General features: G+C 53.8%; 1 protein-coding gene across 1 annotated transcript in view; it reads left to right on the top strand.

Annotated features, from left to right (window-relative positions):
• LOC118378007 (putative uncharacterized protein DDB_G0291608) overlaps positions 1-11529 on the top strand; it is a 38826-nt gene extending 27297 nt beyond the window's left edge. The window contains exons 10-11 of the mRNA XM_052496237.1: positions 8863-9158; positions 9267-11529. Coding sequence (XP_052352197.1) covers positions 8863-9158; positions 9267-9336 — 366 coding nt within the window. The 3' untranslated portion in view covers positions 9337-11529. The remainder of the gene's footprint in view (positions 1-8862; positions 9159-9266) is intronic.
• The last annotated feature ends 703 nt before the right edge of the window (positions 11530-12232 follow it).

The raw sequence follows: 12232 nt of genomic DNA, 5'->3' as shown, positions 1-12232 counted from the left end.
AGCCGAATTTCTTCAGCCTCCTGAGGTTGAAGAGGCGCTGCTGCGCCTTCTTCACAATGCTGTCTGTGTGGGTGGACCAATTCAGTTTGTCTGTGATGTGTACGCAGAGGAACTTAAAACTTACTACCCTCTCCACTACTGTTCCATCGATGTGGATAGGGGGGTGTTCCCTCTGCTGTTTCCCGAAGTCCACAATCATCTCCTTAGTTTTGTTGACGTTGAGAGTGAGGTTATTTTCCTGACACCACACTCCGAGGGCCCTCACCTCCTCCCTGTAGGCCGTCTCGTCGTTGTTGGTAATCAAGCCTACCACTGTTGTGTCGTCCGCAAACTTGATGATTGAGTTGGAGGCGTGCGTGGCCACGCAGTCGTGGGTGAACAGGGAGTACAGGAGAGGGCTCAGAACGCACCCTTGTGGGGCCCCAGTGTTGAGGATCAGCGGGGTGGAAATGTTGTTGCCTAGCCTCACCACCTAGTAGCTACCACAGCAAGTTCAGCTCTAGCTAGCCTCTAGCTATCTGTCAGGTAGCAGTACCTTAAGGCTGTTGTGTGTATGGAAATATTTTGTAGCCTTTGTTTTGTCCCATTTCAACAGAAGTACATTTGATGATGTACCATAGTACCATTATCTAGAGCTATCCAAACGTTGGCTAATGTTAGCTAGCTAGCTCACTAACTTTAGCTATTATTTTTTACCTCAATAACACTAGACTTGAATCAAACGATGAAAACAGTGGCCAAACGATTGAAGACCAATATATTTGGACATTTCTTCAGCTTAATGTTAGTTTTTATTAGTCAGTATAGCAATGGGCAGCACTGAGCTAGCCAGCAATGTAATGTTAGTTTCCCTAGCTAATTCCCTAGTTTTCACACTGACACGGTAGTAACAGCTCTACAGGCTTCACTGTCATGGTGCACAGTCAACACACAACACTGTGCTCATTATGTCTCTTAGCAGGATCAGATGACAGGTGACAGGTGTCCCAGCAGGGTCAGACAGCCAGGGAAGACCAGTCTACATAGCTCAGGTGCATTTTGCAGTATATTATAACAACCAGTGAAGGAATACAAAGTTCCATCTTGAGTTGATGGGTGGGCTACAGTCTGGGATCTGGGAATAATGGGGATTTCAATTATTGAACCATTGATTCTATTCTTGGCTAATATAATGTATAAATGTACACCAAGGTGTTTCTTCGTCATGCCTCATCTGAGCAGGATCAGATGGTGACAGGGGTCTCATCAGGGCCAGGCAACCAGGGACCTTCCATAGATACAACCCTTTATTCTCCCTGTGCAGTAAACACTGGCCAAGCAAGAAGCTTCAACGTTGTAAACTATTGTAAGGCCGTCTGACACACCTCTAAAACTGTATCAATGGTTGATAGAGGCTTTTCCCAATATGTAAAACAAAAATGTGAGAAAAGATTTGGGAGACGCTAGAGGAGATACCTATTTAGGCAATCTCTACCTGCTGGGTTGCTCAGTCCTGGCCCTGGGGGTCTGTTGTACTGCTGGGTTGCTCGGTCCTGGCCCTGGGGGTCTGTTGTACTGCTGGGTTGCTCGGTCCTGGCCCTGGGGGTCTGTTGTACTGCTGGGTTGCTCGGTCCTGGCCCTGGGGGTCTGTTGTACTGCTGGGTTGCTCAGTCCTGGCCTGGGGGTCTGTTGGGGGTCTGTGGGGGTCTGTACTGCTGGGTTGCTCGGTCCGGGCCCTGGGGGTCTGTTGTACTTCTGGGTTGCTCAGTCCTGGCCCTGGGGGTCTGTTGTACTGCTGGGTTGCTCGGTCCTGGCCCTGGGGGTCTGTTGTACTGCTGGGTTGCTCGGTCCTGGGGGTCTGTTGTACTGCTGGGTTGCTTGGTCCTGGGGGTCTGTTCTACTGCTGGGTTGCTCGGTCCTGGCCCTGGGGGTCTGTTGTACTGCTGGGTTGCTCAGTCCTGGCCCTGGGGGTCTGTTGTACTGCTGGGTTGCTCGGTCCTGGCCCTGGGGGTCTGTTGTACTGCTGGGTTGCTCGGTCCTGGCCCTGGGGGTCTGTTGTACTGCTGGGTTGCTCGGTCCTGGCCCTGGGGGTCTGTTGTACTGCTGGGTTGCTCGGTCCTGGCCCTGGGGGTCTGTTGTACTGCTGGGTTGCTCAGTCCTGGTCCTGGGGGTCTGTTGTACTGCTGGGTTGCTCAGTCCTGGCCCTGGGGGTCTGTTGTACTGCTGGTTGTCACTCTGGCCCTGGGGGTCTGTTGTACTGCTGGGTTGCTCGGTCCTGGGAATCTGTTGTACTGCTGGGTTGCTCGGTCCTGGGGGTCTGTTCTACTGCTGGGTTGCTCGGTCCTGGCCCTGGGGGTCTGTTGTACTGCTGGGTTGCTCGGTCCTGGCCCTGGGGGTCTGTTGTACTGCTGGGTTGCTCGGTCCTGGCCCTGGGGGTCTGTTGTACTGCTGGGTTGCTCGGTCCTGGCCCTGGGGGTCTGTTGTACTGCTGGGTTGCTCGGTCCTGGCCCTGGGGGTCTGTTGTACTGCTGGGTTGCTCGGTCCTGGCCCTGGGGGTCTGTTGTACTGCTGGGTTGCTCGGTCCTGGTCCTGGGGGTCTGTTGTACTGCTGGGTTGCTCAGTCCTGGCCCTGGGGGTCTGTTGTACTGCTGGTTGTCACTCCTGGCCCTGGGGGTCTGTTGTACTGCTGGGTTGCTCGGTCCTGGGGGTCTGTTGTACTGCTGGGTTGCTCGGTCCTGGGGGTCTGTTGTACTGCTGGTTGTCACTCCTGGCCCTGGGGGTCTGTTGTACTGCTGGGTTGCTCGGTCCTGGCCCTGGGGGTCTGTTGTACTTCTGGGTTGCTCAGTCCTGGCCCTGGGGGTCTGTTGTACTGCTGGGTTGCTCAGTCCTGGCCCTGGGGGTCTGTTGTACTTCTGGGTTGGCCCAGTCCTGGCCCTGGGGGTCTGTTGTACTGCTGGGTTGCTCAGTCCTGGCCCTGGGGGTCTGTTGTACTGCTGGGTTGCTCGGTCCTGGCCCTGGGGGTCTGTTGTACTGCTGGGTTGCTCGGTCCTGGCCCTGGGGGTCTGTTGTACTGCTGGGTTGCTCGGTCCTGGCCCTGGGGGTCTGTTGTACTTCTGGGTTGCTCAGTCCTGGCCCTGGGGGTCTGTTGTACTGCTGGGTTGCTCGGTCCTAGCCCTGGGGGTCTGTTGTACTTCTGGGTTGCTCGGTCCTGGCCCTGGGGGTCTGTTGTACTGCTGGGTTGCTCGGTCCTGGGGGTCTGTTGTACTGCTGGGTTGCTCGGTCCTGGGGGTCTGTTGTACTGCTGGTTGTCACTCTGGCCCTGGGGGTCTGTTCTACTGCTGGGTTGCTCGGTCCTGGCCCTGGGGGTCTGTTGTACTTCTGGGTTGCTCAGTCCTGGCCCTGGGGGTCTGTTGTACTGCTGGGTTGCAGTCCTGGCCCTGGGAATCTGTTGTACTGCTGGGTTGCTCAGTCCTGGCCCTGGGGGTCTGTTGTACTGCTGGGTTGCTCGGTCCTGGCCCTGGGGGTCTGTTGTACTGCTGGGTTGCTCGGTCCTGGCCCTGGGGGTCTGTTGTACTTCTGGGTTGCTCGGTCCTGGCCCTGGGGGTCTGTTGTACTGCTGGGTTGCTCAGTCCTGGCCCTGGGGGTCTGTTGTACTGCTGGGTTGCTCGGTCCTGGCCCTGGGGGTCTGTTGTACTGCTGGGTTGCTCGGTCCTGGCCCTGGGGGGGTCTGTTGTACTGGCCCTGGGTTGCTCGGTCCTGGCCCTGGGGGTCTGTTGTACTTCTGGGTTGCTCAGTCCTGGCCCTGGGGGTCTGTTGTACTGCTGGGTTGCTCGGTCCTGGCCCTGGGGGTCTGTTGTACTGCTGGGTTGCTCGGTCCTGGCCCTGGGGGTCTGTTGTACTGCTGGGTTGCTCGGTCCTGGCCCTGGGGGTCTGTTGTACTTCTGGGTTGCTCAGTCCTGGCCCTGGGGGTCTGTTGTACTGCTGGGTTGCTCGGTCCTGGCCCTGGGGGTCTGTTGTACTGCTGGGTTGCTCGGTCCTGGGGGTCTGTTGTACTGCTGGGTTGCTCGGTCCTGGGGGTCTGTTGTACTGCTGGTTGTCACTCTGGCCCTGGGGTCTGTTCTACTGCTGGGTTGCTGGGGGTCTGGTCCTGGCCCTGGGGGTCTGTTGTACTTCTGGGTTGCTCAGTCCTGGCCCTGGGGGTCTGTTGTACTGCTGGGTTGCTCAGTCCTGGCCCTGGGGGTCTGTTGTACTTCTGGGTTGCTCAGTCCTGGCCCTGGGGGTCTGTTGTACTGCTGGGTTGCTCAGTCCTGGCCCTGGGGGTCTGTTGTACTGCTGGGTTGCTGTCCTGGCCCTGGGGGTCTGCTGTCCTGGGGTCTGTTGCGGTCCTGGGGGTCTGTTGTACTGCTGGGTTGTCGGTCCTGGCCCTGGGGGTCTGTTGTACTGCTGGGTTGCTCGGTCCTGGCCCTGGGGGTCTGTTGTACTTCTGGTTGTCACTCTGGTACTGGGGGTCTGTTGTACTGCTGGGTTGCTCGGTCCTGGCCCTGGGGGTCTGTTGTACTGCTGGGTTGCTCGGTCCTGGCCCTGGGGGTCTGTTGTACTGCTGGGTTGCTCAGTCCTGGTCCTGGGGGTCTGTTGTACTTCTGGGTTGCTCAGTCCTGGCCCTGGGGGTCTGTTGTACTGCTTGTTGCTCGGTCCTGGCCCTGGGGGTCTGTTGTACTGCTGGGTTGCTCGGTCCTGGCCCTGGGGGTCTGTTGTACTGCTGGGTTGTTCGGTCCTGGCCCTGGGGGTCTGTTGTACTTCTGGGTTGCTCAGTCCTGGCCCTGGGGGTCTGTTGTACTGCTGGGTTGCTCGGTCCTGGCCCTGGGGGTCTGTTGTACTGCTGGGTTGCTCGGTCCTGGGGGTCTGTTGTACTGCTTTGTTGCTCGGTCCTGGGGGTCTGTTGTACTGCTGGTTGTCACTCTGGCCCTGGGGTCTGTTGTACTGCTGGGTTGCTCAGTCCTGGCCCTGGGGGTCTGTTGTACTTCTGGGTTGCTCAGTCCTGGCCCTGGGGGTCTGTTGTACTGCTGGGTTGCTCAGTCCTGGCCCTGGGGGTCTGTTGTACTGCTGGGTTGCTCGGTCCTGGCCCTGGGGGTCTGTTGTACTGCTGGGTTGCTCGGTCCTGGCCCTGGGGGTCTGTTGTACTGCTGGGTTGCTCAGTCCTGGCCCTGGGGGTCTGTTGTACTCTGGGTTGCTCAGTCCTGGCCCTGGGGGTCTGTTGTACTGCTGGGGGGTTGTACTCTGGGTGCCTAGCCCTGGGGGTCTGTTGTACTTCTGGGTTGCTCGGTCCTGGCCCTGGGGGTCTGTTGTACTGCTGGGTTGCTCGGTCCTGGGGGTCTGTTGTACTGCTGGGTTGCTCGGTCCTGGCCCTGGGGGTCTGTTGTACTGCTGGGTTGCTCAGTCCTGGCCCTGGGGGTCTGTTGTACTCTGGGTTGCTCAGTCCTGGCCCTGGGGGTCTGTTGTACTGCTGGGTTGCTCAGTCCTGGCCCTGGGGGTCTGTTGTACTGCTGGGTTGCTCGGTCCTGGCCCTGGGGGTCTGTTGTACTGCTGGGTTGCTCTGGGGTCCTGGCCCTGGGGGTCTGTTGTACTGCTGGGTTGCTCGGTCCTGGCCCTGGGGGTCTGTTGTACTGCTGGGTTGCTCAGTCCTGGCCCTGGGGGTCTGTTGTACTGCTGGGTTGCTCGGTCCTAGCCCTGGGGGTCTGTTGTACTTCTGGGTTGCTCGGTCCTGGCCCTGGGGGTCTGTTGTACTGCTGGGTTGCTCGGTCCTGGGGGTCTGTTGTACTGCTGGGTTGCTCGGTCCTGGGGGTCTGTTGTACTGCTGGTTGTCACTCTGGCCCTGGGGGTCTGTTCTACTGCTGGGTTGCTCGGTCCTGGCCCTGGGGGTCTGTTGTACTTCTGGGTTGCTCAGTCCTGGCCCTGGGGGTCTGTTGTACTGCTGGGTTGCTCAGTCCTGGCCCTGGGGGTCTGTTGTACTTCTGGGTTGCTCAGTCCTGGCCCTGGGGGTCTGTTGTACTGCTGGGTTGCTCAGTCCTGGCCCTGGGGGTCTGTTGTACTGCTGGGTTGCTCGGTCCTGGCCCTGGGGGTCTGTTGTACTGCTGGGTTGCTCGGTCCTGGCCCTGGGGGTCTGTTGTACTGCTGGGTTGCTCGGTCCTGGCCCTGGGGGTCTGTTGTACTGCTGGGTTGCTCAGTCCTGGCCCTGGGGGTCTGTTGTACTGCTGGGTTGCTCGGTCCTGGCCCTGGGGGTCTGTTGTACTGCTGGGTTGCTCGGTCCTGGCCCTGGGGGTCTGTTGTACTGCTGGGTTGCTCGGTCCTGGCCCTGGGGGTCTGTTGTACTGCTGGGTTGCTCCTGGTCCTGGGGGTCTGTTGTACTGCTGGTTGTCACTCTGGCCCTGGGGGTCTGTTGTACTGCTGGGTTGCTCGGTCCTGGCCCTGGGGGTCTGTTGTACTTCTGGGTTGCTCAGTCCTGGCCCTGGGGGTCTGTTGTACTGCTGGGTTGCTCAGTCCTGGCCCTGGGGGTCTGTTGTACTTCTGGGTTGCTCAGTCCTGGCCCTGGGGGTCTGTTGTACTGCTGGGTTGCTCAGTCCTGGCCCTGGGGGTCTGTTGTACTGCTGGGTTGCTCAGTCCTGGCCCTGGGGGTCTGTTGTACTGCTGGGTTGCTCGGTCCTGGTCCTGGGGGTCTGTTGTACTGCTGGGTTGCTCAGTCCTGGCCCTGGGGGTCTGTTGTACTTCTGGTTGTCACTCTGGTACTGGGGGTCTGTTGTACTGCTGGGTTGCTCGGTCCTGGCCCTGGGGGTCTGTTGTACTGCTGGGTTGCTCGGTCCTGGCCCTGGGGGTCTGTTGTACTGCTGGGTTGCTCAGTCCTGGTCCTGGGGGTCTGTTGTACTGCTGGGTTGCTCAGTCCTGGCCCTGGGGGTCTGTTGTACTGCTGGTTGTCACTCTGGCCCTGGGGGTCTGTTGTACTTCTGGGTTGCTCAGTCCTGGTCCTGGGGGTCTGTTGTACTGCTGGGTTGCTCAGTCCTGGCCCTGGGGGTCTGTTGTACTTCTGGTTGTCACTCTGGTCCTGGGGGTCTGTTGTACTGCTGGGTTGCTCGGTCCTGGCCCTGGGGGTCTGTTGTACTGCTGGGTTGCTCAGTCCTGGCCCTGGGGGTCTGTTGTACTGCTGGGTTGCTCAGTCCTGGTCCTGGGGGTCTGTTGTACTGCTGGGTTGCTCAGTCCTGGCCCTGGGGGTCTGTTGTACTGCTGGGTTGCTCGGTCCTGGCCCTGGGGGTCTGTTGTACTTCTGGGTTGCTCAGTCCTGGCCCTGGGGGTCTGTTGTACTGCTGGGTTGCTCGGTCCTGGTCCTGGGGGTCTGTTGTACTGCTGGGTTGCTCAGTCCTGGTCCTGGGGGTCTGTTGTACTGCTGGGTTGCTCAGTCCTGGCCCTGGGGGTCTGTTGTACTGCTGGGTTGCTCGGTCCTGGTCCTGGGGGTCTGTTGTACTGCTGGGTTGCTCAGTCCTGGTCCTGGGGGTCTGTTGTACTGCTGGGTTGCTCAGTCCTGGCCCTGGGGGTCTGTTGTACTGCTGGGTTGCTCGGTCCTGGTCCTGGGGGTCTGTTGTACTGCTGGTTGTCACGCTGGCCTTTCCCTAAGACACCTGAAACCAATAAGGAATGTTTCCCTAAGATCCTAAAGCTGAGTGTGGTGGGTTGTGGCGCTGCAGGGCCGTGGACCCCTCGCCACTAGGTACTATTAGGCCTATGATATGAATTACATGGAGGATGTACTGCTTCTGTGTGTTCATGTGTAGGAGGTGTATATCTGTTTTTGTTCAAACTATTGTTTTTCAAACATTTCCCTTCAGACAAAAAAAAAAAAAAAAAAGATGGGAAGTTGTTGCGGAGAGTTATTGACTAGACTGGTGGGGGTCAGGCGTGCAGGCGGCTCGGGCTGAAATTCCATATTGAGGATGTCTTAAAGACACTCAAAAAAAGCAAAGTCTTTGTAATTCATTTGTAAGAGTTGTTCATTTGTTAGGCTATTAAGTTAAAGGTGTAACACAATATTGATGAGTGAATTATCATTGATCTCGTTCAGTCTTATCTATCACTTACCTGGCTTGATGACTGTTAGAAGGGTCATGGGTCATTTTAGATTGTGTAGAAATACAAAAAATTAGCTTTAGACGCCCCCCAAATGAGAGTACCCTCAGACCCCCCCGCCAAGTCCCCCCCACGGAGACCAAGGAGATTACTATAATGGGGGGGGGGGGGTCTTGTTTTCTACAAACAATGCCTACAGTACCGTGGTCGGCCTTGAACTTTGTGGCTTCACTGAGAGGGGGCAGTCGTTCTCTCCTGCTCTAGGCCCACAGCCAATCACATCGTCTCCCTCGTCAGCGGGGACAGCGGGGACAACAATGATAATAATAATAATAATAATATATGCCATTTAGCTGACGCTTTTATCCAAAGCAACTTACAGTCATGTGTGCATACATTCTACGTATGGGTGGTCCCGGGAATCGAACCCACTACCCTGGCGTTACAAGCGCCATGCTCTACCAACTGAGCCACAGAAGGACCACAGAAGGACCAGGTGGGCAGGTGGGCAGGTGAGTGTCTCTGTGGAGAGAAACAGAGGCAGAGAGAGTGCAATATTTACTGTTCATTTCTAATTAAAAAAACTGTTGTTTTGTGTCTTCTCACTTTTGTTTATTGTCTATTTCACTTCCTTAGGCAATGTAAACACTTTTCCCATGCCAGTAAAGCTCATTTGAGTTGAATTGAAAGAGAGAGCCAGAAGCCAGACAAGGTATGGAGAGAACCTACCAGACTAGCTGTCAGTACTATTGTAACCTGTTCTCTCTGTAGGTCTATCCATCTCAGCCCATCATGAATGGTAAGATGGGGCTCCACACCATTTCGACACAGAATGCCTGCCAACCGATCCACAGTGGCTCCTCCTGTCCCCGGCTCCAGGTTGGTTCTGCTTGCTGTAGCCCAGCCCTGGGAGAGGTAGAGAGGCCCAGCAAGGCTCACTTTTATGGGCCGGTCTGTCTGAGGATGTCCTCTCTATTCAGCTCCAGTCCCAGACCGAGCAACTCTGCCCCCAGCGCCAAGCTCCACACACAGCCTACCCCTCCATACCCCTGTAGGGCGTGTGCCAAGTAAGAGAGATACCTTCTGTCTATCTATCCATCCGGCAACTTCTCGCCTGCCTGCTTGCCTGCCTGCCTGCCTGCACTGCGTTCTCATCTCTCCTCCTCTCCTTTCAGGGTGTTCTCTAAAGTGAAGAGTCGTAATGCTCACATGAAGACACATCGCCATGAAGACACATCACCATGAAGACACATCGCCATGAAGACACATCGCCATGAAGACACATCAGGAGGAGCTGCACTGACCCTAAACCCTAAACCCTAGACCAGCACTGACCCTAAACCCTAGACCAGCACTGACCCTAAACCCTTAACCCTAGACCAGCATTGACCCTAAACCAGCACTGACCCTAAACCCTTAACCCTAGACCAGCACTGACCCTAAACCCTTAACCCTAGACCAGCATTGACCCTAAACCAGCACTGACCCTAAACCCTACACCCTAGACCGGCACTGACCCTAAACCCTAGACCGGCACTGACCCTAAACCCTACACCCTAGACCGGCACTGAACCTAAACCCTAAATCCTACACCAGCACTGACCCTAAACCCTAAACCCTAGACCAGCACTGACTCTATACCCTAAACCCTAAACCAGCACTGACCCTAAACCCTAAACCAGCACTGACCCCTATACCCTAAACCCTAAACCAGCACTGACCCCTATACCCTAAACCCTAAACCAGCACTGACCCCTATACCAGCACTGACCCTAAACCCTAAACCCTAAACCCTAGACCAGCACTGACCCCTATACCCTAAACCCTAAACCAGCACTGACCCCTATACCCTAAACCCTAAACTAGCACTGACCCCTATACCAGCACTGACCCTAAACCCTAAACCAGCACTGACCCTAAACCCTAAACCCTAAACCCTAGACCAGCACTGACCCCTATACCCTAAACCCTAAACCAGCACTGACCCCTATACCAGCACTGACCCTAAACCCTAAACCCTAAACCAGCACTGACCCTAAACCCTAAACCCTAAACCCTAGACCACCACTGACCCCTATACCCTAAACCCTAAACCAGCACTGACCCCTATACCCTAAACCCTAAACCAACACTGACCCCTATACCCTAAACCAGCACTGACCCTAAACCCTAAACCCTAGACCAGCACTGACCCTAAACCATCAGGACAAGCCCTCTACTGCCCTCTACTGTCCAACTCATCACCTAGATCCCCATACAGGGTCGGATACCTTTTGAATGACTGGGGCCAAAGTACTGGTTTCCCAAAACCATCTTAAGACTAAGTTCACTGCTAGAACCTTCGTAGGAGCATTGTTACATCTCCAAAACCCATCGTTAATAACGTTGCACTTAACGAAAACGCTCGTAATCTAAACGGAACATCGTCATTATGTTCTGTTGCCCTCCCCTGAGCCACTTCATATGTGTACTCGCTCCGGAATAGGAAAAATATTATTTTGTATTTTCTCCAGTTAAGTTCAATTATATTCCTATTACTAAAATATCATACGATATAAAAATAAAGCACATCTTGTCTGCGAAATGAACAAGCCCTTACGGCCCGTAGAATGGCTCATAGCCAGGTAACATGCAGTAGGCCAACTCATACCGTTTTTCTGAAATACATTTTCTTCATAATCTTTCTTTTGAGCTGCCTAAATTAAATAATGGATTGATTGTGATGTTGTAGGCTATATTACTTTGATTTATTTAGATTTTTTTTAAATTTATTTTAAATTTAGATGTTCCAAAGGTCACCAAAGGTCACCAAAGGTCACCAAAGGTCACCATCAGTGGCTTGTATGTGTGGAGGCCTGGAGCTAAACGTGTTTATGTTAATGTTTATGTTAATTAACGGTGAGGCCCGGCAGACTTTTGCATGACAATAACCGGCTAACAAAATGTCATGACCGCCACAGCTCTAGGAAAGATGCATCGTTAAAAACATTTGTAAGCCTTAAGTTCCATTATTGCTATTGGGAAACTGTACCCAGGTCAATGTGAGCCTATCGTTTCCTATCAGTTTATATCGGATTATATCTGTTTTATATAGGAGGCACAGCAGAGTTTGAGGATTATATGGCTGCGTTTACACAGGCAGCCCAGTTCTGATCCCCCCTCTAATTATTGGCATGAGAGCTGATCTGATTGGTCAAAATACCAATTAGTGGAATAAGATCAGGCTCATTAATGTTCCATGTGGTATTGTCCATTATCATCCCTAGCGTCGGTTCTAAGTAACAATGCCAACATTTGTTGTATGACATGAAAATAGAGCTCTTGAAGGAAAGGGAAAGGTGGGAGACCTAATAAGTTGTACAACTGTATGCATTATGCATTCAACCGAAATGTGTCTTCCTCATTTAACCCTCTCTGAATCAGAGAGGTGCGGGAGGGGGGCTGCCTTAATCAACATCCACGTCTTCAATCCATGCACGCCAGTGGTGGGTTTGGTGTAACAAAAGAAGAAACTGTATATGCCTCATTCCCACTGTACAATATGGTGGTGGATCTTTGATGTTAAAAGGCTATTTTGTTTCCACTGGTCTCTTGATAAAGGTCAACGGCATCGTGAACTTTAACAAGTACCAGTACCATTTTTTTTTTTTGCCAAAATCTAGATGCCTTTTGCCAGGAGGCTGAAACTTGGTCACACGTGGATCTTCCAGCAGGACAATAAACCCAAAAGCACAAAACATTCACAAAGAACTGGTTCATTGACAACAAAATCATCATTTTGGCCACTTCGGTCTCCGGACTTGAAAACCTGTGTTTTGAAATGAAGAGGGTGATCCCATATGATGAAGCATATCCAGGATCTGAATAGATTTTGTATGGAAGAACGGACTATGACCTCTGCCAATGTGCTCTCCAATCTTATAAAACATTTGAGAAAAAGGTATCTAGTGGCCAAAATCTAAATTGTACCTGGGCTGGAATAATACATTATGGCCTTTCTCCTGCATTTCAAAGATGAAGGTACAAAATACATGTTTTTTCTTTGTTTTATCTTTAACCAGATCTAATGTGTTATATTCTCCTACATTCATTTCACATTTCCACAAACTTCAAAGTGTTTCCTTTCAAATGGTATCAGGAA

The sequence above is a fragment of the Oncorhynchus keta genome, chromosome 35 (assembly GCF_023373465.1).
Source record: "Oncorhynchus keta strain PuntledgeMale-10-30-2019 chromosome 35, Oket_V2, whole genome shotgun sequence".
In the NCBI taxonomy this organism is placed as follows: Eukaryota; Metazoa; Chordata; class Actinopteri; order Salmoniformes; family Salmonidae; genus Oncorhynchus; species Oncorhynchus keta.
Note: the sequence above shows the minus strand (reverse complement) of the source record. Positions and strands in the feature narration are given on the sequence as shown.